At 40.2% G+C, this 27,868-nt stretch overlaps 1 protein-coding gene across 7 annotated transcripts in view; it reads right to left on the bottom strand.

Annotated features, from left to right (window-relative positions):
• ctnnd2b (catenin (cadherin-associated protein), delta 2b) overlaps positions 1 to 27,868 on the bottom strand; it is a 236,594-nt gene that overhangs the window by 187,967 nt on the left and 20,759 nt on the right. For all 7 annotated transcript variants that reach the window (XM_085440168.1, XM_085440170.1, XM_085440172.1 and 4 more), the window contains exon 2: positions 1,869 to 2,005. In XM_085440168.1, coding sequence (XP_085296294.1) covers positions 1,869 to 2,000 — 132 coding nt within the window. In that variant the 5' untranslated portion in view covers positions 2,001 to 2,005. The remainder of the gene's footprint in view (positions 1 to 1,868; positions 2,006 to 27,868) is intronic.

Here is a 27,868-nt window from a genome sequence, read left to right as displayed (position 1 = left end):
GTTGAGTTTGGGGCTTTGGGAAGACCAAGCTTAATGTTAGCCTGCTTTCTTTTTATCTTTTAAGCATCGATTTGTGTAAACTTGTGTGAACTTCAGAATCTTCAGTTCTTCTTCTTAGATCATCACTGAGTCCCCTGAACTTTTCCATTGTTCTGGCTATTTGTTAATCGGCAAAGAAAAATTAACAGTTGTAGTTAATCATGATCACTAACGAGAAGTTAATAGGTCTTGGCCTTGTCAAGTTAAAAGACATTGAAGAACAGCGCCACTTATTAAAATATTTAAATGAGTGTATGTCTATATTTGAGGCTGTATGCATAATTTTGACCCTGCATGGATTAGAAATATCCCAACATGAATTCAAACGTGTAAATGGGCTGAGTCATATAGTGCTTTTCTACTTAGCACTCTACTGCTTTATACATCTTGTTGTATGAACTTGCCATCAAGAGCATTATAACTAATAGAAAGGGTTTTTTTCCTTCAACTCTTCTGTTTCTTGTCTCATTCTTTAGGATCCCAACACTCCTGTGTTGATGCATATGCTGTATGTAACATAATGTACTATAAGCTGCAATAATGAGCATCGAATCTGAAATGCACCAAGTGTTTGTTTTGACAGTTCAAAGCAGATTAGATCTGAAGAATTAACTTTGTTTAGTGTAGTATTTACCCAGCTTTTGTTGCACGATTCCAAATAAATCCAGTGCTATTGGCCTTTTCAACAGTTGGGGAAACAATAAATCCAAACAAAGCCTCTATGTGTAGAACTTTGTGGCACCGTGCTTCCCTCAAGACATTTCATTTCTTACCTTAGTCAAAATTATGATATAGATATTCACGGGTCTGACCAGTTCTTTGAAACCTGCTTATTAAGGTATTATCACATTTATCTTTGGTTATGGGTTGGTTGATTACATACAGTGGCCCTGAAAGGTCAAATGCACTGCAAGTTTAAAAAAAGGGCAGTAAATAGAAAAAGACTGCAAAATCTCACAAAAAACCCCCAACAAAAGCAAAACAAAACTCACAAACCACAAAGGAAGTGTTTTTGGAGAGACAATAACGCAGTAGCTACCAGTAAATGGCTAATAACATCTGTCACTTCTGCATCTGTTCTATCATGTCTCCCTAAAAAAAACTTGTTTTGTGAATATCTTGGTCCACTTTCATTGTATCTCTGTATCATTGTATATAACTCTGGTTATATTTTTTCTATTTCCATGTGTTTTATTCAAATTCATTGTCTTTTGCAGTATTTTTTTTCTTTACCACAAGCTCATGTATTAAAAGCCTGATAATTATAACACAACATTACATGACTTACTGTTATATATACAACTAAATCAGTACAATTTAAAATTAGCATACCTGAGTTAAGTGTATTCAAAAAAGGGATTGTAAATAAAAAATCATTAAAGTCTTTAGCCTTCATTAATGCATAACCAACACAAAATACAGTCCAGCTGTGTTGCCCAATCTTGACTGTACTGTAAAAAAAATCTGCTGGATGCTTAGTCACACATAGAATTTCCAACAAAGCTGCTCAGACTTTGACAAAATGTGGGCGAATGATGCGTCCTACTGCATTAGGGTATTTTCAAAAATAATACTGAGCATCTGTAGCCCAAGGCTCTCTCCTAACAGATCAAAATGTGGTGACATATTTGTGACACATTAGCTCAGATGGGCATTCCATCATTTGTGTTTACTGTTTACCGTCAGCTTGTTTCGCCCCGAAAGGATGGGGAATTATCCTCACTACATTCTGGTGATCATATTTCATTAATTGTGACAGCCCTCCATTTACGTCGCACGCACACTCGCAAGAACGCTCACACGCACATTCACACACACGGACTTCTAACCTGTTCCTTGACTGAGGCGAGGATGGCGGAGGTGGTTTCAGACTCGGAGCCGTCTCCGTTGGAGGCATTGAGGACGGGGCTCAACATGGTAGCAGCGCTGGCAGTGTCAGACGCCACCTCAGGCACTGGCATACCTCCTGGAAAACAAGGGAACATGCAAGTCTTTTACTATTAGACACTGACATCCCAACATTTAGAGTGGGACATAATTTTTACACTCGTCATGCACACATGAGTGGAGGTTGGATGTGGAGCTGTGTAACAAATCCATTTGGAAAAAAATCTATTTGGTCACTGACAAAACCTGCTAAAAGACTACTGCTCCGCTCTTTATTTGCATTTTCTTTCTGACTTTTTCAGATTCAGGTCATAGGTAGCTAGAGCTTATTGTAGCATGCATTTAAAAAAGGGCAGTGACGCATCAAGGACAGGTGCACGGGAGCAAAACAAATGTAGGCCAGCGAGAAGAGGGAGCATACTCTACAGAGATAATGCAGAATCAAATTTTGTAGACACACATTTTTAAAAATTGTGTGTTTACAACGCATTGTGTTCAGCGTCCTGCTTGGTTGTAGACAATTTTCAATCAATCTGGTGCTGTGTCTCCTGTACAGCACAGAATGCGTTCAGCTTGTCAAATTTACATAAATCTTCGCTAGCAGAAGACAGCAAACACAACAGTGTCAATGTCAAAGGATTATAAGGCGCATTAAGCAAAACAAAACAGTCAGGTAAGTCAAACTCAATCTTCTTGCTTCCTCTACTTCTGCACCATTGATTCTCTCGCAGCTGTTCTATTTCCATGTTCTGGACCTGAAAACAGGTTTTGATCTTTGGTTTCATTCTATAATACTGGACTTATTTTTCTAAGAAGGTTTGAACTTTGAGAGTGTTTAAACAAGAGAGAAAAGTGTAAAAATGTTCATGCCTGTCTGAGAAAAGTGTATAAATAATAATGGATACTTTATTGATCCCCATGGGGAAATTACTTGTTTTTCTCTGCATTTGACCCATTCACTCAGTGAAGCAGTGGGCAGCCCACTAAGCAGGCGCCTGGGGAGCAGTGTGTAGGGACGGTACCTTGCTCAGGGGTACCTCAGGGTAGCCGTTAAGTGGATTCGAACCGCCGACCTTCTGATCATGGGGCGACCACTTTACCTACTGAGCTATCCCTGCCCCCAAGTGTGGAGTGATGGGTTTTACAGCCTTAAAACATCTATAATAATTAAAAATAAAGTTGGCTACTTCGCAGATTTCACCTATCGCGGGTTATTTTTAGAACGTAACACCCGCAATAAACGAGGGACCACTGTAGTCAAATTTACTTACGGTATAATTATTTCTTTGTTTCCTTTAAAAATCTGATTTGTTACCTTTTTATTATAGCATACCTACCATTTATATTGTATATATTTACACTGTAATTTCAAAGAAAATGCATAAAACTTCCACTTATTTAGAGGGGAGTTTTATCCTTAGTCACAGGTCGTGCTATAATGTGTTGCTAAGAGTGCTACAATATTTTGTTCCTCACAAAATAAAAAGAAGATATAGATTTAGTAACAATGAAGCAGATCGAACATAACACGTCTACTGTAGAGCTAATCTGCACAGGTAACGGTTCATAATATGCATCCATCCATGTTCTGCCTCTTATCTGGGTCGCAGGTTCAACAGTCTAAGCAGAGGTGAGACTTCCTAACCAGCTCCTCCAGCTTTTCTTGGGGTTACACTGAGGTTTTCCCATGTCTTCGGTCTTCCCCAGGGCCAGAACACCTCACCTAAGAGGTGTCAGATGCCTGAGTCACCTCACCTACTGCTTTTGATGTGGATGTGCACCATTCTGAGCCTCTGCTGTATGAACAAGAGAGCCCAGCTACCTTTCAGAGCAAGCTCATTTCCAGTGCATGTATCCACATATTGTTTCCGATGCTACACACAGCTCATGGTCCTTGCTGAGAGCAGGAATGTAGACTTAACAGTAAATTAGCAGCTTCACTTTCATCCTTTATTTTAACCATCCATCCATCCATTCGCTTCCGCTTATCCTTTTCAGGGTCGCGGGGGGCGCTGGAGCCTATCCCAGCTGTCATAGGGCGAGAGGCAGGGTACACCCTGGACAGGTCGCCAGTCTGTCGCAGGGCTAACACACAAGGACAGACAAGCATTCACACTCATTCGCACATTCACACCTAGTGACAATTTGGATTATCCAATTAACCTATCCCCACAAGCTGTCTTTGGACGTTGGGAGGAAGCCCGGTGGCACGGTGGTTAGCACTGTTGCCACACAGCAAGAAGGTCCTGAGTTCAATTCCAACATCAGGCCGGGGTCTTTCTGTGTGGAGTTTGCATGTTCTCCCCGTGTTTGCGTGGGTTCCCTGTGGGTACTCCGGCTTCCTCCCACCGTCCAAAGACATGCAGCTTTGTGGGGATAGGTTTATTTTAACCATTTGTAGTTATTTTACTGTTAAGAAAAAAGCTGTAAAGTTGCGTCTGGTATTTAAAAAAGTTTGTAACTGCCTCTTAGATAAGGTCTGAACACATATTTGGGCGGCTATTTTGGTATCACAAGTCTAACTTCCAGAGTTCCAGCATCAGAGGGACTGGCACACACACACACACACACACACAAACACACTCAAATTCCATGCTTGATGCCATGTGTCATCCTGTATTTGACCAAGCGTAGGAGGACACGGGCTTCACATGTGCCATGTAATCCTGATGCAGCACAGAGCTGGTGTAACGGCTGCATCAGCCAGATTTATACACTGGGGAAAGGATTGGAATGAGGAATGCGCACACACAGACACACACACAGACGCACACACACACACACACACACGTGCACACACGTAAAACTGTGCTGCTGGCATGAGGCAGCACAAGCCTAATGCCGAGGTAAGAAAAGTGGAGCCTGTGAGCGGAGAGGAGGGGGGGTGAAGGGAAAAATGAATGAGAGTGAGGATGACAGCCCAGAGAAGACAGCAGAGAGATGGAGGCGAGGTGAGGAGAAAAGAGGAGGAGGTTGATGGGATATGAAGAAAAGACATGATAAGAGGAGAAAACTATTCTTGCATGCTGCTAGGCAACAATCTCTGGTCACTGAAGGCTGCTAATATGGCTGACCTGGCTTTACGTGTCTTCCATTTTGGAGTGTTTCTTTTGCTCTCCGTTTCCCAAATCACTGTTTGTAAACCAAAACCTTTCACTTCCACCCACTTTGCTGCTTACGCGTAATCTCTCTCGCTCCTTCTTTCCTCCTCGTGCCTCCCAACTATTGTGTTCTCCTCCCTCACTTCTCTTCACTTGACCTGTTTCAGTGCGTGCTCATCTTTTTCAGCACATTTCTGCTTTATTAGGCAGCACCCAGAGGAGGGTGACAGAAGGAGGATGACCCACAAGGTTGTGGGTTGAATTTGAACCTGCAATGCTACAATGCACCTGAGCTCTCTCAGCCTCACCTTCTCCGAGGATGCACTGTACCTCATAAACATGCTGCTTATCTGGCTCTGTGACACCGTTACATGCTTCACATTCTTCCTGTCAGCTCAATTTTCTGAAATCTGTACTCTCTGCGTCTGCCGGCACAACTGTAAAGCATGAGCTGTACTGTCCATTTAAAAGGAAACTCAACCCTGCCTATTCTGCTTCTCTTACCACTCTTTGCTCTTTCAGTAGTCATCATCACAGAGTGTCATCCCTCCACTTTTCATGATTTGTCTCATCCCCTCTGGAAATCTCGCTCCTGTGTTCTATGTTTTTGTTTCTGTAAGCAGAGTTGGGTCCTGGTTCATGGCAGCTGTCGCTGAGGCCTTCTCAGTCAGATGAATGTTTGCTTCCATCTTTAAGCTTTCAAGAAGAAACCTGTAACATTTGCTAGACAGCAGCCCCTGTGGCCACCATGTTACGCTGGCCCTGGGAGGCCAAACGGACTGCAACTTAAGAAAACACCAGCAATAAGAAAAATGCTGCAAAAGCACCCAAAACACAACGGAAATAGGAAAAAAGAAAACAGAAATAGAAAAAACGAAAACTGAAATGTGAAAAAACAGATTTCCAAAGCACAAGGGAAGTGTTTCTGGGGAGACAATAACCCGACGGACCACTTGCAGGAACCAAAATATGCTAAGAATTGCGCTGGGAGACACTTAAAAGAAGTGGAGGATGTATCGGTTTTGTGAGGAAAGAAAAGATGAGAGGTAAGTGTGTTAGCCTAACTATTAGCCTAAAAATCCGTCATCAGTATTATATGAATCATGAGATTACAACACGCTTACCTAGCATATTTTGGTTCCTGCAAGTGGTCCGTCGGGTTATTGTCTCCCCAGAAACACTTCCCTTGTGCTTTGGAAATCTGTTCTTTCCTATTTCTCTTTTCATTTTTCCTATTTGTGTTTTGTTTTTTCCTATTTCCATTGTGTTTTGTGTGCTTTTGCAGCATTTTTCTTATTGCTGGTGTTTTCTTAAATTGATGTCCATTTGGCCTCTCAGGGCCACCGTACCATGTTGGTGAAAAATGAAGCCAATGAGGAAAGCTTGCAATGGCTGGTGCTGCTTAGAGAATAAAAGCAGGTGCATAGTGAGGACGTTATACTGTGAGATGGTGCAAAGTTTTTATGTATACAACAGTATACAACAAACAAAGAAAATAAAACATAAAAATGATTTTAAGTTAAATAAGACCAAGATTGTATAAGAGAGTAGTGCAAATTGCTTTAATAAATAATATGTGTACTATAAAAAAAGCAACTGCAAGAAAGCACAATACCGAAATATTTGTGTGAAATCTGGTGCCTGACAAGTGTTGTTCACCTGTCACAGAAGGAAGAGTTACTGTACACTTGAGATGGGTTGAGTATGATGGAGAGCACTTTGTTCAGTGACAAACCAATGAGTGACATCTGTTTCTTACAGTCTATGGTGGACATATTTTTTTGCCACACCGAGTACCACATTGTGCCTAAACACAGATTATTAACACAGCGAATTTCCTTGTGGGGACAATAAAGCCTGACCCTTGAGTTTAGAAAACTGTTTTGTAAAAATCTCCGCACTGAATAAAATGATATACAATTCTTAAAATATGACGGAGATGAAACTAGGCCAGCGAATAAAAAAGAAAAAAGGCAGAAAAGAAATTAGAACTCCTTTTGGAAGTATCGGAACACAAGAATAAGATCCTGCAGTTTCAGTGACTTGGTAGTTCAACAGAGAAGACAGATAATTCAAGTCACTTCAGTAGTTGTCTTTGATCCACCATCCACTGTATGCCACGCTGAGTCACGCATGCAGTGCATACTTGGGAAATAGGCCTTTTTTCACACCAGCAGCATGACTGGTACAAATGAACATTTTAACAGTGAGGCAATGTTCGCTTAACAGAGCCTTTTTAACTACTGGGAATTTCTAGATCTGAGCAATGACCTGCAGCTGTTCTTCATACCGCATTATGACTTTACCGCATATGCCTGTTTATGAGTTGTATCCCATTACTACCGCTGTTAAGCCCATTCATCCATTAGCCTACCTAATCTATTTGCTTAGTCTTGATTGCACAGCCATGATGTACTCATCATGTTTGCACATCTCTTACATCATCACCCCACATCTCTGCTTTTTATCGTTGTCTTGCTTAGTGCACATTTCTGTTTTCTCCATAGGGAATACTTCTGAAATGATTTATGCAGGGCTTACAAAATGAGTTGAAGTCTGGTTGGGTATTTTTTCTATTAAAAACTAAGAGTGTTTGAAAATAAATTTGGGAAATATGGTACTGTGGAAAAAACTCTTGAGCCACACCTCATTTCTTTTTATGTTGCTAGGAAAATGGGAAATAGGTCCAGTGATTTATTGAAATGTGCAAACATAAATCAAAATACAGAGTTTCTACAATTCTAAAAAGCTTGAGTCATTATTTGCTACAACTACCATTTATTCTTCATCACAAACTAAACTTTTGCAGGTAGCTTTTTTGTCATTTCAGGAACTTCAGGAATAGTTCTCAATGCTTCTTGAAGGACATTCAAAGCTCTTATTTGGAGGTTTTTTTCCTTTTGTAAGGTTCTTTGTAAAGATGACTCCTCACTGCTTCAATAAGTTAGAGATCCGGGCTTTGGGGACGCCAATCCGTGACTGATGGTGTTCCAGTGTTCGCTTTTTCAATCCAGGTATGCATTGGTACTGCATGGGGGATCAAAATCTGACAATAATTTTATGTGTTTATAATTCCATTAATTTTAACACCATCCTCTACACCAGTGGCTGAAATGTTGCCCCAAACTATGACGGACCCTGTTTGCAGGCATATGAAGCAAAACCACCATCTTAAGTGTGTCAGAATTCCTCCATAGATTCAGGACCTGTATGACAGACAAGCTGTTTAAAAAGCCCCAGAAGTCCTACAGACTTTTGTGATTCCAGATTTTTTATGTACTACCACTAATTTATGCAATGAAGCACTTACCGTATGGACTGAAACTATATTACCAGAAACTAGGATGGTGACAAACATTGTGCGTTCTAGATGTCATAATTTCAGACTTCAGCCTCAGTTCTAAAGACATGACCAACACCCTAGCAACCTAGGTTCAATAGGGAAAGATGCGTATTTCTCAACCAGCTGGAGAATCGTTGCTGGCTTTTGCTGGGTAACATTAGTAGGAATGAACGTTCTACATCAAAGCCTCCTAGTTGTTTTCCTTGTTTGCAAATTGCTGGGGTTGCCTGTAGTTTGCATAGAAGATGAAGATTTGTCTGCAAACACACACCAACCACTGAGTGGGAGTAAAACTCGAAAAAGTGCATCACAAACCAAAATGTTGTGCCTTACCAACCAACCACTTCACTTCCGTGCATTTCACATTCACATTTTCACTACTGCTTAAGCCAGTAGTTGGCAAGTGGTTGAAGACCAGTTAGCATCTTCCAGAGAAACTATGTGCTACTGCAGCAATCTACTGGCAACCAAAGCAATCCAATGGAGGGTTTTTTTTGTGCAGTACCATATACTTCTTTGCGACCAAGCATGCCAGTGACACCAATGCACATTTTTCTCTGGCGATCAGCCAACTGGTCCCTAGGTCTGTGTGAGTAGAGCTTAGCATTGTCAGTGGGGCTACCTCAGCATGGTGGTGTTAGCATTAATCCCTCCCCCCAAAAATCACCATGCATACTAATACATTGCTGCACCAACACTAGAAATTCCTACATTGATGGTGAAGGATGTCCTGATCCTGCACTGTGTTCAGTCTCTCCTTACTTTGGCTTGATTAAGCATTAAAAATTTAACCTGACAGTACATCCAAGCTTGATCAGAGAATTGAAACCGAAAGTGGAGAAGGCCCAATTTGCCTATAGAATAAAACGCAAAGGAAGATCTGTTTTTTAATTTTGCAGACAGGGCAGGCAGCCAAATATAGGTCAACTTGACAGACCGTGTCCAAGCCCTCATCACACAACTGACCAGTACAAAGCAGCTTTCCCCAATAACAGCCATCAGAACTAGGTTACAGAGGCCAACAGCCCAGCTAGAGACAAGACTTTGAATATGGATTAGGCCTAAAGGCTTTATTTCACTGAAGTATAATCTTGGATTTTTAGGTCTATATTTCAGCGGTGTAATGCAGGGGTATTTAGGCCTGCATTTCACAGCGTAATCTCTGATATTGCTGTAACATTGTAAATGCAGCTCACCACGCTATGATTGACATGTCTGACATGGGGAATATTGGGCTTAATCTTTTGACCCATTAAGCTCATCAGTCGGGTCTGAGACAGGCATGTTTTGGTGAAGACAGAATTCATCAGAGGTGCAGCAAATCAGCTAAACCTCTGTATGGCAAGGTTCTTTGTGGGTGTTGCATATTGCACTCACGACTCTATTTCCTGTTGTGTACATATGTGTGTGCATAGTGCACTAAAGCGTGTGTGCATATGTGGGTATTTGTACTTTCTATCTGAGATATGAGTGTTTGATGGGCAGTCCCCCGTTGCCTCATTAAAACTTGCAGCAGTGTTTTGTTTTGTCTTCACCAGTCATCTGTCCCTTTGTCTAGACCCTGCACCCACGACTCTGCTTCCAAATTAACAACATTTACCAATGCAATTAGTACTGTCTGTGTATCACTTTGTATTTATTTAAACCCAGTGTCAACCGTGAATGTATGGCTTTAACTTTTCTGTGTTACCTCTAAGAGTTTTGTGATATTTGATTTACTCTTTTGTTGTCTAATGGACATGACAAAAGAAATGAAACAGTAATGATAGTAGTACAAGACACATTAAAAACCCCAACCGACACCTATCTAATTAAAATCCTGTCTTGGACATTTGAGCAGTCCCTTTTAGCTTTATAGAGCATTTTGCCATCTTTTAAAACATTGATTTCACAGTCCTCAGTTTGATGGGTTTGCTCTTATTTTCCTACCTCAGTAGAGACATATATATACATATTTACACTCAGTTGGTGGAGAACAGAATTAATATGTGAGTTAATGTTGGATTTAACAGTACATGAGCATACCGGCTTTATAGTATAGAGATCCTCCCACTGTACTATATGAACAACAACATGTCTTTTGTCCTGTTTTCCCTCTCTCACCCCAACCAGTCGCAGCAGATGGCCCCGCCCCTCCCTGAGCCTGGTTCTCCCAGAGGTTTCTTCCTGTTAAAAGGGAGTTTTTTCTTCCCACATTTCCTTCGCCAAAGCGCATGCTCATAGGGGGTCATATGAATGTTGGGTTATTCTCTGTATGTATTACTGAAGGGTCTACCTTACAATACAAAGCACCTTGAGGCAGCTGTTGTTGTGATTTGGCGCTGTACAAATAAAACTGAATTAAATTGAATTACTATATGTGAGTATGTGAGTTTACATCAAGGTGTCATCATTTATAAAAGGCCTTATCCCAGACATTATTTTGTACTTCTGACTGCTGACTTCTGAAGACAACGCAAGCAATATTATTAATATTTTTTAATGAAAATGGATAATGGATTTTTTGCTGAAAAGGTTTGCATCTATATTAAGACCAACATTACACACAACTTTCTCACACAAGGCTGTCCCTTGAACAGCTTGATAAACATAGCAGTGTTACATAAACTCATAAACTGCATAGATTGCAGTGATTTGCAAACCTATATACCAATTTTTGCTCATAACCAAGCATAGATATCATGTCATTTCTTTCAACTGAGACATTTTACTATTTAGGTGATACATATCAGCTTTTCCAACACATCTGTCACAGCCAGCCTCCACATGTCCTCCTTCATGACATTCATGAACCTCCTCTGAAGTCTTTTTCTTTTCCTCCTGGCTGGCAGCTCCATCTTCAACATCCTTTGTTCAGTATATCCTCTATGGCTCCTGTGTACATGTCTCAACCATCTCAGCTACCAACTTTGCTACCTCCAGCTCAGATTCCTGTCTTTTTTTCACTGCAGCTGTCTCAAACCATACGAGCTTGTAAACCTTCCCCTTCATTCTTGCTGCTATCCTTCTGTCATAAATCACCCCTCACACTCATCTCCACCCACTCCAACCTGGCTGTCTTACGTACCGTCCGTTGCTTTGAATGATTGACCTCAGGTATTTTGAAATTTTCTACCTTCACAATGTCTACTCTTTGCATTTTAACTTTTCCACCCATTCCTCCCCTTCCTCTCATTTACACAAATATTTTAGTCTTGCTTCTATTGCCTTTCTTCTGTCCAGTGTATGCCTCCACCTCTCCAGGCGCTCTTCCACCTGTTCCCTACTCTCACTACAGATCAAAGTGTCATCTGCAAACATCAAACTCCAGCAGCCTGCCAGGCTGTCCATCACCACTGCAAACAAGAAGGGGCTCAGAGCGGATTCCTGTTATAATTCCACTAGGAGTGACAGATGGGCTGTGGGGGTGTGATTGGTAGCTTAAACATCTGGAATTGAGAGCATCCATATTTGGAAAAGCACCCACAGTGCTGAAAGGTTCCCATATGGAAAAGATATATATAAATCTTATAAAGTTTGTATCTGTCTTGTGTGAAACTTGTATGAAAAGCATATAAGAGTGAAAACAGATATAAGATCCCTTGAAAAATTATATAATGAAACTTGTATGTTTTGGATACTTACTAAAACAATGTATGAAAGTAATGAGAAAGTGGCCACTTTCATGAGTAAATCATGTGATTTACTTATATGATTTACTCATGAAAGTGGTCACTTTCATGAGTAATCACATATAAGTTTTTACTATTTCTTTTCCATATGGGTTACCCCATCCATCCATGCACATTTTTCTATCCTTAAGTGCTTTCTATCTATCATTCACATGGATAGCAATTAGGGGTTAGTATCTTGCCCAAAGATATTTGGCATTGAGACTGGAGCAACCAGGGCTCGAACCACCCAAGTGGCTATATGATAGCCTGTCGGGTTATCATATAGCCCGACGGGCGGGGCTGAGATAGATTTTAGTCGCCCAACCGGAGATATCGCTAGCTCCGGGACGTCGGGCTAGTGATTTTGCAAGCCCTGAATCCTGACTATGATCTTTCCCCAGCCTCATTTAAATGATTAAGTTGCCTAAGGATAAACATAAATAAGTTAATCATTCTTTACCTGGGGCAGCTACAAGTCTTTTAACAAAGGAAGTTTGGGAAATCACAGGTTTGAAGACAGAGCAAGAGGGAGAGGACTAAACCCAATTTAGCTGCTTCAGTTTCAAGCTCCTCTGAATGAAGTTATGACTGTGACTTTTAGGTTGCTGTTAATTGATTAGTACCACCTGTGCTTTTCCTGTAGAACAAGTCTAAACGTCTGCTAAATAAACAAATAAATAAATAAACAAGACAAGTAGAGAGAGGAGTGAGCACTTATGTTCACCTTAAAAAGGTGCAGCAGCAGCATTTACAGGTCCTGCAGATTAGGACTGTTTTCCCAGTTAAAGTCCACATGAACCAGATGGGGAATAACAAGGTGCCTGCATTGAACGTATGGCGTGTCAGTACTTCCTCCCACTATACCAGTATCTTGGAAATGGACGCTGCCATCTTGTGCTAGTATCATAATCTGCAACCTGCAAAGAAGTGTGGATGTGAAATTAAGGTCCTGAAGGTTGGATGGCATTTCAGAGATACAGGCCTCTTTCACTGCAGCGACTTTGAACTGACTGACAGGTAAATATATATGTTACTAATGGCATTAATGTTTTATTTAGGTAAACAGCCATTATTAATTTGATAAGTAACATGTGTTAGCCTAATATTCTGTATGATAGCGTTCATGTCATCTATCCTCACACAGAACATATGGAACTCTAATCAGCCAAAATAAGTGACAGTATCCATGTGGACAGGCCGTGATGGTATCACTGATCATTTGACTTTTCACCACAGAGTTGTTGCTGGAAGACAATAGCAGATGGCTTTATGAGCATCATTCAGGGTTAATTACCCACCAACTAAATCTATCTGTGGGAAAAGTGCAGATGCTAATGGGCATTTATATTAAGTGGGTACACAAGCTGACACTGTACCTACAGCAGTGCTGTAAAAGACAGCGTGCATCGCTCAGAATATCGCTTAAGGATAGCAGCTCAGAACAGACCATTATGAGGCATTTGGCCACAATAAAAATCCATTATTTAATAAATATGTATTATTAAAAGCATGAATGCAGAAAGCCAGTTACATGACAATAAAAACCCTTGCCAAGCTACTTCAGAGGGCGTCTGCTGTGTTGTTATTTTGCTGCCTGGCTCGCTGAATATGGATCGCAATTAAGTTCGCTCTGATTGTTTTCATTTCATTTATATATTTTAAGCACAAATGCTAATGGCGCTCACTGATATTTGTTGGTGTTTGCTAGAAAGCACTCTTGATTATATAATCAGAATTCACCTAGCAAAGTTCCAAGGACATAGGAGAGCTTACAGGAACATTTTCTTTTTTTTTCTTTTTTCCCATCGCACTCATGTTTCACATGGATGTGGCTAATTACCCAGAAGAAGGTTCAACAGTCAGCCAACACACTGTAAATATTATATTCTAAGGAACAACAGCACTAAGAACCATAGCCTTAAAGCAGTGTGATGGCAGGTGTTGAGGGATGACAGACGTTTGATGGTGTCCATTAAGGTCTAACGAAGTTTTGCACACACTAGAGCTAATGATGCTGATTAAACTCGGTGACAGCTCCACATTATTTGCCCATAATGACACAGAACGGGACTATATTTAATGTAAAATAATGGTGCGGAACAGAAATGCAGAAAACTTAATTAAGGGGAATATTGCAGAAAATTTGCAAATACAAGGGGGAAACTGTCTTTGTAGTCAACTTATGGGTTGCCAAAGGAAATTCAATTTCATTTACACTTATAGGAGGCAGTTTCTCATATTTCGAGCACAGACATTATTACTTTTGGAAGGCATGGTGGGTAATCAGGACAGCTCCCTCAGCACCATTACAGCCCACTCTAACCTGATTTCAGACCTCAGAAAATAAAATCTTAAACAAATGGAATAGAGCTGGTGTTCAGAATTGTTAAAAAGAAAAAAAAAATCCACCAATCCACCAAGCTTTGGGATATCCCCCCTCATATAAAGGTAACTAATAAGCGACTCCCATGAAAGCAATCAACAAACATCCACACGAGAGGATGGGATTGATGAGGTTGTTCTAAGTTCTCTTCTATCATGGTCTGATTATGAGAGCAATTTAGACCAACGCTTAAACAAAGTATGACAATGTTTATCATATGAAAATCACAACATTTGGGGTCATAAAGCTATTTGTAGCATTGCTGTGCTGCTCAACATTTAGGACCAGCTGTAATCCCATCACTAAAGGAAGCAAGCAGAAAGTAGGATATGATGTGCAAGGGAAAACAAGCAAATAAATATTTTTATTTGTAGGTATTAGTGGTCCCCTGAGGATGATTCATCAGAAAAACAGAACTCCTCTTTGGGAGCTTTACTGCTATTTGGTTAGAGTCATATAAGAACTCCTAGTTGTACAAAATGAGTGTCTCCCTCAAAGCACTTTTATGCTTCTCAGTGGAAGAAGTCTCTCCTTTTCTTCCACCCTTAGGCCAAATGTTAACTTTATACACAGGAAACAGTATCTCATGACTGAACTGATGTGAAATTTGATGAGCATGCCCTTGTTAGTTGGCTGAAGACATTCCCTAGTGCCACATTGAAGGCAGACTGTATTTTCTGAATGCCCAAAAGCCTCTACAAATTGTCAGTATGTTGTCCTGTCCAAAACTTTCATAAAATGGGATGTGAACTAGTATACATTGCTAGTCTGTTTTTATGCCTTTGAGTCAGGTGATGTGGGTGTGGACATGTGGGTTTCTTCTATAAACTTTCAGCTAGTTAACATGTCCACTGTGCAGTTGAGCTCACTTTCTGTTTCCTATTTAACAAAACTGATATCAGTTAACAACAATAAAGCGGTTAGCACAGGAAAGAAGCCAAAGCTGCAAGCTATGGCGTCATTAAAATGTGGAAAATGGATGAGGGCTACATAAGAGAACTGAATTTCACATTTTCCTGTTTATTTTTAAAAGACAACTGTATGATTCCAAGGGAATTTATAAATTCAGTTCAATCCGGCCTGTATGTCTGACATCATTAGCAGTTTCCGTGTCCAAACTCCGCTCCAGGTCCCAATATCAAACGAACACTGTGGCATCACTAAGAGATACAAACTGTCTAAATTCCTTCATCTTTAATAAAATGATCAGTGTTGCTGCTATACCAGGTGAAACAATTAAGTTTAACATCCAGGCATCCATGAAAACAGAATTTATTACATTTAATGGAGGTGGAAGTTAGCAGAAAGTTAGCTTGCTAGTTTCCCCCTAAACACCATATACCATGTTCTGACTGAGAGATTTATGATACAAATTAAAACGCACAGCTCCGCTATCACTTCCAACATAAATGAAGACAGAAAACTAAACAGCAGTGACGTTTGTAGGGTTACTGAAGTTGGACTAGCTGGTATATAATGAGGTGCTACGTGATCGCTAGGTTAGCATAACATAAACACAGAGAAGGTGGAGGATGAATGCTAACTTTTTTCCACTCGATAAAGGTTAACACAAGGGTTTCCGATGGTTAGGGACAAATGCAATCGCATGGCAGGATGCTGTAAACGGACCAAACGTCAGTTAGGAGAACAACTGAGATAATCCATCCACAATACGAGGTTAGTCATTCATATACTGCTGCATGGGCTGGGCTGTAGTTGCATCGTAAGGTTTTAAAAACTGAGCTTTAAATCGAACAGTGGTAATAAAACCCAAGAGAGGCCGATAGTGACCATTGCCCTTTTTTAGGGGCTTGTTCAGATTAAATAAAACAAGATACAAAACATGTTAAGAACACAACAGCCTTAATAAATGCAGATTAGTTTGGACCCGGAATCAGCATTCATATGTCATCACTTAAAGACCGGATATGTATATAGTGCCAAATCACAACAACACTCACCTCAAGCCATTTTATACTGTAAGGTAAAGACCCTACAATAATGGAAAGAAAATTAACAATCAGACATCCTCGTATGAGCAAGCACTTGGAGACAGCGGGAAAGAAAAATCCTTTTATCAGGAAGCAACTTCCAGCAGAGTCCGACCTGGGGAGGAGCAGCCATGTGCCATGAGCGGTTGGGCGTGTGGGGAGCCAGAGAAGTGAGCCAGAGATTAATAATAACTAATACAGCACTAGACATCACAGCTTTGAGAACTCCCAGAAATGCTAACAAGGCTACAACAAAGCAGAGAAAGCAGAGACCGCACCCCCTGTGGTTTAAGAAGTTTTCTGCTCACTTTGCAGGAGCTGACCAGCGCTACAAAGAAAAACCAATTTTTTTCAGTCAGAGCATTTAGCATGTGTATACATACAGAAGAAAGTCTTTCGATAGAAAACATGTTTTTTAATGTTTTAAAATGACTCAACGTAATAAACACTCACTAATGATTTGGTTGGACTTTACAATTCACACTTTTTCGCCTTCCGAGTTCTCTTGTTGAAGGCCCCAGTTTATTTGTTCTAAAATTAAACTTCACACGGGCTAAAATAAACATCCAACAATGGAATTCAATTAGCAGACTTCCTCTGTGATCCAAGTTGACTGTTTTGATTAGAGATGCCAGTGAAGGCGCCAGGGCGCAGGCATCCCTAGAGGCTTGGAACCGCCTCTCCTTTTTCATCTCTACCTGTTCACACCAACAGTATATATGGCGTGGCCAAGGCATGGATATGACATCATGAAGTTGGGTTTGCAAATAGTTAAAGATGACTGCATAGCAGACAGACAGAAAGTTTCATCCCAGTGTCACAGCAATTTATGCATTTCACAGTTGGTTATAATTAATCTATTTCTGCCTCCAGGCTTCAGGACTTTTAGTTCCATGGCAAGTTCAGAAAGGTCTAAAGCCCCATAAAGACATGACATTCAAAAAAGACGAAGCGATCTGACTATGTTGGTTTGGCCAGCAGCAGGGATGTGCAGAGAGGTTTAAAGGGGCGGGTGCTCAAAGTTAAAAAGGGGCACATTGAACCATGCTGAATAACAACAACACACATTCATCAAGAATCTAATATGGGAAGGGCAGGGCTGTGTTGATCTGAGACTGTAGACATTAAAAAGTCCACAGGAGAGATGGTAGCTGATTAAACAAGTGTCATGAGATAATAACAAAATGCAAAGATTGGTGACAGCGCTTGGAACCATAAGGCAACGAAAAACTGTGACATAAACTCGGCTCTGCCTGTGAATCACTCTTTGCTTCTCTTCTTCCTTCCTTCCCATCATTTCATATATCACTCTCCACTTGCTGTCTATCTGAGAACAAGGCACAACTTGCTATTGCAATAAACTATAATCTAATTATCCACACCTAACAACTCTTGCACTTAATCTGTAATAAAATGATGACAGAAAAATGTTATAGCACTGCCTTTAGTAGCCTCATACAGCTCCTACTGTTTCCTCCTCATGTCCTTACCAGCCATGTCTGCACAATGTTATATCATGAGTAATATTTTTTTAAATCCAGCTAAATAAAACACACACATGCACACACAGTGACATTTTAGACCTTCTTCAGAATACTGTATATACTATGGGCATCCTTACATTATTATTTATTACTAGAGCTACAATAATAAACCAATGAGGAGGGGGAAGTAATAAATATGAAATAATGTATTTATGATGATTCCATTTGTTTCACTATCCACTCTGTGCAGGGCAAAGCTTATTACATTTTTAAACTGTAGAGATACAATCATTTTACTGCTGTAAAATCCAAATTTTGTCTTATTTAAAATATAAATTTAATTTAATCTGCTTTTTAATGTATGTTCTTTAAAATACAGCGTGTGTTTTTTAATATATTATAATTATAATTATTATTATGTGGACATGCATATTAGATCGTTTTTTAGTGAAATATAATCCCTCCAGAAAGGCAGGAAATGCCCAGAAACTTACTTTAAAACTAAATATGTTCCCTAAAACGGTGACAGAGCTACAGACCCATGACAGCCTTACACAGGTAGCCAGCAGCTATGACCAGCACTACTTGTGCAGTTAATAAAAGGACAGGTAATGTTTGTCGCGCTGTTGCACACACAGCACGCTCGTTTGTTTCAGTTAGTCAGTTGCAACAAGACAGCTTACCAACGTGTACGTAATAAGCTAATACTCCTGTGTGCTGCACACTACAGTGTACGCTGTACACCTACTTACTGGTTTTGTCGCATCAGTCTGTGTCTCTGAGTTAACTTGTGTTTCTCCTACAGCTCCGGACCGCAAAAAATGCGCGTGCTCTTTGTGAGCTCGTTCCCGGCTCGTAACCAGCGCGTTCTGCCGTCGAGGGCGATCATTGGTTAAATGTGATCATGTGACTGATGCAAGCCAGATCCTTTTATTTAGCAAAACTATGATTAATAGTTAAATATTATTGTTGAGGGGCACAGACAGGACTCCGCACGCACACACACATAAAATAAATAAATAAATAAATAAAAAAATTTTAAAAGTTGCCTCAACAAAAGGGCACTTTGGGCACTCATCAGGAAAGGGGCGGGTGCTCAAGCCCCTCTAGCCCCCCCCTCTGCACGTCCCTGGCCAGCAGTCATACAAAGTAACGGTGGCCTCAACAGAATCTGAAGGTCCTGTTTTTTACATTTTTATTTCTGTTTCTGTTGCACAAATCCTTAACAACATCTGAACTTTATCAACAATCTATCTGTCACAGGATTTCTTGCCTTTACCTCTCTTCAAAATATTGAGGTAAAGGTTAGTGCTCGAGCATTCGGTGGCAATCACAACTGAAAAACTTTATTAGGATCTTGGTCCCTCCAGGTAAACACAGAGAGCTCGGAGTTCAACTTGCTGAAATGCATATGTACACTGGCATTTCAAAAACATTCTTTGTCTTTGCTATCTATCATGTTAACTACCACAGCACACCGATGATGTTAGCATAAAAAATCTTCCGATTACATTAGCAGCTAGCATGAATGAAACTGTAAGTATGAAAACCGTAAGTTCGGATTCAATAACAGAACACGCATCATTAATGTTAACAATGAAAGACATGAGTGACTACAGGGCATCCCAGCAGGGCTAAACTTCCAAGAAACAATATCAAAGAATCTAATCATTCTGCTGCTTATTTTCTCCTCACATTCATATAAAAAACAACTACTTTTGAATAACTAAGCTGATTTTTGCCACTTTGTATATTAAAGGAGACCAATTGTGTTCATTTCTAAGTTCATGTTGTTATTTTAGGACTTATTTTGTAGAGTAGCTTCCCAAGCTGACTCTCTTTTGATTGGCTACCTCTCACAAACAGATGCTTTGAACAGCAGTGAGTTTCAAAGCCGTGTAGCTGAGATGAAACTATTACAGCTACCTGCTCAGTGTGAGTAGGCATATGCTCCCATATAGAAAGAGACATACTTATTCTAATGAACACCATTCTATATACACTCACACTTTAACTCTTTAACCTCTCTCATTATCACTTTTTCTTCAGCTGGGAGCAAGCAATATGCTTAAATAAGAGTTTTCACACACACACACACACACACCATATGTCACTCTGTGATAGTGACTGTGTCATTACAGCTTAACCTCGGCACATTGAGTCAGTCTGTTGGGGACTGACTCAAGGGAAGGCAGCAAACATCTTGCTGCAACAGCACAAGCCTGATCTGTTCGCAGCAGTGTAACGTTTTAAGAGTGCACACTAAATAATCTTCCTTGCTGATGGTGACAGTATAGAGTTAAAGGATGTTCTCGACAGGCGGCACTGTCTCAGTCTTAGATAAGACAGGAAATACATATATCTGGCCGAGGTGGAGTTAAATCCCTGTGACAGCCAGCAGTTGGCTTAAGTTTTTATACGTTCATTGATTAACTGTGATTTTTTTTCTCTTTTTATTACAGCTGTTTCATTCTTTTGACAGCCGGCAGTGATAACATGTTTCATTTTCCTGATGGCTTCCAAAATAATCAGGAATCTTTCCATATCCGGATAGAGCAAAAGGCAATAAAAAAAAAAGACATATTTACAGTAATACTAATATTGTCTGGCTGACTCAACACAGCAGTTTAATGAATGACCCCAAATCTGAATTGGCAGGAAAATTGCTGCCTCTGTTCTCCTGGAAAAACCTCACAGATAATATGGGATTTATTCTAAAGCTGTCCAATAAAGATTTATATCTTCCAAAGGGCAAAATGCCTATGCCTGATGTGATAAATGTCACCCATACTGACACACCTGTAGAGAATTATCACCTAACATTATAGCACTCTCTCAGCTTGACCAACCTTTATAGCATCTTTCAGCTCATTGTTTCTGGTTTCCAAAGACGCAGTTGGTTTCAGTCTCATTGCTCTCATCAGCCTGCCTTTCAGCAGCAGCAGGCATCTGTTTTTCACAGGAAAAAGCTCTGATGAAACCCTTCACAGCTTGCTCAGAACCAAATGTCAGGGAAAGGTAGCAACAAGATGGTGAACGCAGTGCAGAGTTTGGCAGCTAAAGAGCCAGAAAACCAAAGTGGAGCTAAAAAAGGAGTGAACATCACTGAGGATGAATGCTAATGTTGCTTCATGTTTAACATTCCAAACAGTTTGGTCAGATTATACGGTGACAATATCTTAATATTGTATGTGTCTGGCTAACAGTTCATATAAAAGATATGGGGTTTAGGAATAATAAAAAGATGAGACATTTAAGATCCTTACTATAACTATATTGTCATAAAAATAGGGTCACAAATTCATAACCAACCTTTCATGAACTTTGTGCTAAGAAAGAAGAGGAAGTGCCAGGGTTCAACTTCTTTTTGTTTTTGTCTTAATCTTGCCATTCCTACTAACATAAATATATTGTAGACCATGCATTCTAATTCCCAACTCATCACAAGGACCAATTTTTCCACAAAATTCAATTTTATTTATACAGCACCAAATCACAACAACTGTCGCCTCAAGGCGCTTTATACTGTAAGGTAGACCCTACAATAATACATACAGAGAAAAAACCAACAATCATATGACCCCCTATGAGCAAGCACTTTGGCGACAGTGGGAAGGAAAAAAGGCAGGTGGGATGGTAGCTGCCTAAGCTGATGGGGCGGGAGGTATAGTCCCTTCTCCCCCATCACCACGAGCTATTTTTAGAAGCCTTGGGTCCTGCTTCCACCTACCTGAACATTGTTGCAGACCTTATACACCGTTTCATGGAAATAATATTCAGCGGAATAATGTGCCTGCCACAAAGTAAAAATGGTTCAGGAACGATTTGAGGAGCACAACAATGAGTTCGAGGTGTTGATTTGGCCTCCATATTCCACAGATCTCAAACCAATCAAGCACCTGTGGGATGTGCTGGACAAACAAGTTGATCCATGAAGGCCCCACCAGGCAACTTACAAGACTTAAGGATCTGTTACTAACATCTTGGTGCGGATACCATAAGCCCACCTTCAGGCGTCTAGTCCATGCCTGGATGGGATAGAACTGTTTTGGAAGCAAAACGGGGGCCGACAGATTATTATGTAGTTGTTTATGGGGTGATTGTAAAAGCGCTCAGTAAACCACTAAGTTAAAAATGTAGTACAGTATACTATACAAATGCAAATGCAACAATACAACATAAAAAGAGGGTATACAGTGGAAGGTGTTCTTGTGCTCCTGTCTGGTTTCTGCACTGCTACATTCACTACTAATGTGACCAGTTGACTTTATATAACACACTGCTGACTGTGCATAGTCAGCAGTGCTTAGGATACCACCCAGAATGAGCAAATGCTCAAACGGCTAAAATACTTTCCTTACATTGATTCCATACATCTGGCCACAAAGCAGCAATAAGGAGTAAGATGTCAGTCATGTCATTTTCAGAAGAAACCTGCTGGGTGCAGAGGTCATAACTTTGGAGCAACTGGGAATGAAAAACTGTAAATGCGCATTTTCACGTGGGAGTTACACTGTGATTCTGACGTACAACGCTCAGCACAAAAACAAGTTCAAGCAACCAAGGACTGAGGCTGAGTGAGATTAGAGAGACTACATCCTTGTATCTGTATGCTTGAAGTGCACACAGTGCTATACTGTAAAACTTCACTTAGAGAGTCTATACCAGCAGCTGTTCGGCTAAGTATGATAGATTTACAAATAGAGATGTCTCCGTCAGTCCCCTGGAAATTTTTTTTATCCCATCTGAACAATTTTATTTGTTTCCTCTTTCTCTGAACATGGAAATAAAGCAGAAATAAATCCTCAAGTCATTTCCTCTCTTCTTATTTTCTCTCAGAATGTCTCTTAATCTCCAAATCTATTGCTTTTCACATACAGCGAACTTGTGTTTGTGTTGTTATACTCGCGGGGACATTCTTTTGCTGAAAAGGGTTTGCATAGAGCCAAATTGAAATTAGAATGCTTTTAACGATCTTATTAAGTCATAATCCTACACGAGAGTCTGCATTTTTGAAGTTAAGACACCAAAACTGTTCAAAAATTAAGATCACACAGGCCTCATCTTTACTCATTATCTTGTCAAGTGAAGAAATCTTGAGGAAATCATTTCAAAACTACTCCCATATCAATGCAAATCTTCTTCACGGGGTATCCTGGAGGCGTGTGCTGATCCCAGGCTGGAGAGAGTCGAGGCTTATTGACGAATAAGAGTGTAATATTTCAGGAAAGTTCCGCCAAGGTTACCCTGTGAGTGTGAAAACCTGCTCATTTATTAGGAACTTGCTTATTTGAGTGATTTGCCTATTTTGCACCACTATGCCTTCTTACTTGAATATTGTATATTGTATATTGCATAGCTTTTTTTGTTATACGTAAAATTGTATTGTATTTATTTAAATTTTTACTTTTTAATTATTTTATTTGCATTTTTCTAATCACTAGGGTTTGAGAGTAACGCAATTTCTATTCTGTGTATGTCCTGTACATGTGGCAGAATTGACAAATAAAGTTGACTTGACTTGACTTGACTTAATGCCAAAAGACTGAACGACTGTGAAACCCCCTGCAGTTCATCTAATCATCACTCACTAACTGGACTGCGCTCACTGAAGTGAGAGACAAATCATGTTGCAGAACCGCGAGGCATGACGCATCAGGAGCAGACTGACACAAATGAAATGAGCTTGAAACATCAATCCAGTCAACAGCACAAGCTTTCAAATGGTCAAAAGTATATTGACAGACCTCCTCCTTACGCCATTTAGTTCAAGATCGGCAACAGGACTCGATCCCATCCAGCACCACTAGCGTGAATTGTAACGCTCGTAATGATCAGCCTTGCTCAGCCGTGTTCCTCAATCTTGTGGAAGGATAAGTGGTTACGGTCACATCAGCAGATTATCATAGTGCGGGGGAAGGGGTTGGGGCGGCTTTGGAGGCGGAGGTTGATGGTGGTGGTGGTTGGAGACGGGGTCTGAGCGATCAGATTTAGGGGTAATGCCTTGCTGTTGGCACACTGTCCTTGTTGGAAAAACTTATGCAAAGACAGAAACAAGCTGCTTTTTTATTTTTTCCCCAAATAATATCAAATAAAGGACAGTTTTTATTTGCATCAAAAATTCAGCGGTCCTGCTTTATGTGACACATCCTTTGCCTAAACTCTTAGTTTAGGAGGCAAGTCATAAACTGCTTTAAAATGATTGACTGCCAGTGTTGTCACTGGCAAGGTTACGGGACAGCAGCAGGGATCCACCTCAGGATAGCCTCAGGCAGGAGAGAGTGAGAGACCTGAAACCATGTGGGCAGCAAAGCTGACCTAAACACACACACAGACACACACAGACACACACACACACACACACACAAATCGCTAATGTGCTCTTATTGACAAACACACATACTCGCACAGGGAGTATGCCAGCTTTCCCAGTACGTTCAATAAAATGCTGGAGTCACATTTAGAAACGCAAGCAGCCATGTTTCCACTGTAAAGTACATGACAGTGATTATATTCACTTTATGGAGATTTTCATACAAGGTTTTTTTAACAGGTAAAAAAAACAAAAAACAAAAACCAAGGCAAAAGACATAACATAACATAATCCTGTTTTATTCCCAGTCCATCCACTAATGTCATTTAACTGATGCTCTCCCACTGGTATCAGTATACAGTGTGCCTTCATGCTGTGGGTGGTAAATAAGTGGATGTCTCTCCTGTCTCAGCGTCTTTCCTCCTGCATGCAGAGTTTCACACATGCAGCCTGGTTATTGTCTGTGGCACACAGAGTGACCCAGCAAACTAAGTCTGGTAATTGTGTGGATGCTGCAGACATTTGAATGGTAAAAATGCTATTTTTACCATTCAAATTTTACAATATTCTGCTATTTCTGCTCTTTCCTGCTATGACTTTTGGTGCTCATAACTTCTATACTTTTTGAGATATTAAATTTTTTATGCAATTTTATTCCCATTGAAATAAATGGACCGCATTATCAGTGTGGTCACTGATTTTGCTAGCCGGGGTGAGCTGTGTTTTAGCTTAATGAGATCAGCAGCCGTTCTCAGAGCGGGAGGTCAGGGTTCGAATCCCGCTTATGGCAACATTTTTTTTCAGTAAACAGTTAAACTCTTTTCAACACAAATTTCAGCTTCTTTACCCCTTTTCAGCAGAGTTTTTGGCTTTTCACCTCCTTTCAGCACATAGTTTTACTTCTTCAGCTGTTTTCAGCAGATTACACAACAGGGCATTCACACAGCATTTTCACAGGAAATGCAACTTTTACTAGGTTAAAATATTTCCGCTAAGTACTATTTTTCCTCTACGTTATTGCAGTTCTGCTAAGTAATTACATTTTTGCTAAGTTCTTATGCTTCTGCAAAGCTATTACAATTTTTGCAACTTTTCATCTTTTTCATCTATTTTCAGCAGACAACTTCAGCGTTACAGCATCCACACAGCATTTTCACAGGAAATGCACATTTTTCTAGTTATCTTTGTGTTTCTGTAACGATCCATCCAATCCAACCTTTCTTGTGATATATTTCACATAGGACAACTGGAGAGGCGAGAATCCGCTTCTTGTTATAGCTGGTGAATAGTGCTGTATGAACCAAATACAAGCAATTTTCTAACAACTTTCCTGGTGGAACACTTCTTGCCTAACACTAACTTTTCCCTTAATGCACTTTCAACCAAATCTTCACCCTCTGATTTAACGATTACTTTAGAAGGACTTGCTTGTCAGAATCATTTGGTATGTACTGAGCACACTTCTTAGTAGTGCTCATGAAGACTTGCTTCTCATGACTCCAACATCATGTAGTCAGTTGTCTCCCTATAAATTATGCTACTCTAACGAACAGGCAAATGTGGGCAATTCAGAGCTTAAGACATTTAAACTTTTATGTACTCTAATGGTACTCTGCAAGGGCACAGCTTTGAATGTGCTACAGAGCTGAGAGTGTTTTAGCTTGAAAGAAAAAAAGAATATAGAATCGCATTAATTTGAGTGGGGATGTTGATCTTTTTGCCAGTTGTGAATACAGGAGGAGACTGAAAGAAATAAAAAAAAACAAAAAAACACCAAAGTTTCCACCTCTTTCTGCACAGCTTCACCCCCCAGGCGGTGGCCAAAAACTTAAAAAAGAACGGAAACAAACTGTTCACTGAAGGAGCAGCTCCGCATCTTCATAACAAAGTAGCCCTTGTTTAATGCTACATCTCTGTCTCCAAACAACAAGCCAGAGCAACTATAAATACAATCAACACCATGAATTATACATAATTTCCACAGATCCTCAGGGTGAGCTATGTTCATGAAAGGCTCCATCACATGGTGTAATTACAGAGGTTACAACAGTGGTGATAAACATATTGCGAAAACAAATTAAAACTTGTGCTACCCTGTTCGCCACAAAAGAATCCAAAGCTGCCTGTGAAGGAGAATTCAGAAATGAAAGTTACTGACTGAGAGAGCCTTCAAAGCGAGCAGTGCTGGTCAACTGCAGCGTTTTGTAGAACCTGCCAGAGGCTTGTTACAACTAATTTTCAGAGGGTTTAGTCAGTACTGCAAGGTTATATTTGCAGAGTGGGGTCTACCAATCGTAAAACCACAGGTTCGGTTCCTGGGATGTTTCTCAGGCAACATTCCCAAGACACATCCCAGCAATAAAACAGACAGACTCTATCAAAATATGCCCGAGGAGCTCATCCAAACCTTTAATTCCAGCAAAGGGAAATCTTAAAACTATACCTTTCTATGCTTCCAACTCTGTGGGAAAGGTCAGCCCGTTCTCACTCCCGACGCGTAATATACCAACAATTTGTCACGTCTCGAGGCGTTCCATGGGAACGCGAAAGGTGACCTTCCTATGCTACGCGTCGGATTTTGGATGAAATCGAATAGAATGACGCTCCTGCAGTAACACACATTCCAGCCGTGTATTCCGGCCCTAACCCTAACCATAACCTTATCCCTAATCTTAACCACCACCTTAAATGCTTTCCAAAGTGATTTAAGTAGAATAAACGTACATGTGTAGATCATTCCACACGGTTCTCATATTTCCTCATTGTCAACTCGTAATATAGGGATATGTTGGATGGCCGAAAGCGCAATATACCGACGATTTGTCACCTAGCATAAAATGTTACGCTGTGGGAGTGACAACGTGTTGGAAAGGTTTGGTCAAAGTCTTTTCTTTGACAGCATGACTGTGCCCCAGTGCACAAAGCAAGCTGAATGAGGTTGGGTTGGAAGAACTCGGCTGGCCTGACCTCAACCCTATAAAACACTTCTGGGAAGAACTAGAACGGACACTGCAAGCCAGACCCTTTGGTCCAACATCCAAATGCTCTTCTGGATGAATGGGAAACAATTCTCAGCACATTCCAAAATCTTGTAGAGAGCCTTGCCAAAAGAGTGGAAGCTACTATAGCTGCAAAGAGGAGACCAACTTTTTTTTAAATACCTTGTGATCTAGAAAAGAATGTCATGAAAGCTCCTGTAGGTCTGATGTGTAGGTTGCCGAATATTTTTGTTCATATGGCGTATTAATATCTGCAAGTGTCTTGCATATTTGTTTCATCTAGTGGCCCTTTACATGCTGTTTTATGCTAAATTTAATTCTCAGAATCTCTTTAGTGAAGTGAGAGAATGCAAATCAACAATATCAACATTACCATTTACACTAGATGAAAGGTAAGAGTATTAATAGTCAACAGTTAACTCTTGGAAACATAAATGTCTGCACAAAAATGCTTGGCCATTGCTGTGATATTTAATGTATAATTCCAGTATGTACACCAACCGATGAACCAAATAAAGGATTTAATGACTTACTGATCCACAGCCTTCTGGTGCCATTGAAATGACCTATTTCATCTGCCATAATTGTGTAGAAGTGCAGCAACATATCACCATAAATGATCTTTTTTTTTAATGATGTCCAAGAAAATATTACTAATATTACTAAATTATTACT

This window comes from Copadichromis virginalis, linkage group LG18 (assembly GCF_057382275.1).
Source record: "Copadichromis virginalis isolate Kocher_CV1m ecotype Utaka linkage group LG18, C_Virginalis_male_GT1.1, whole genome shotgun sequence".
Lineage (NCBI taxonomy): Eukaryota > Metazoa > Chordata > Actinopteri > Cichliformes > Cichlidae > Copadichromis > Copadichromis virginalis.
The sequence above is the reverse complement of the archived record's forward strand: the minus strand, read 5'-3'. Positions and strand labels throughout refer to the sequence as shown.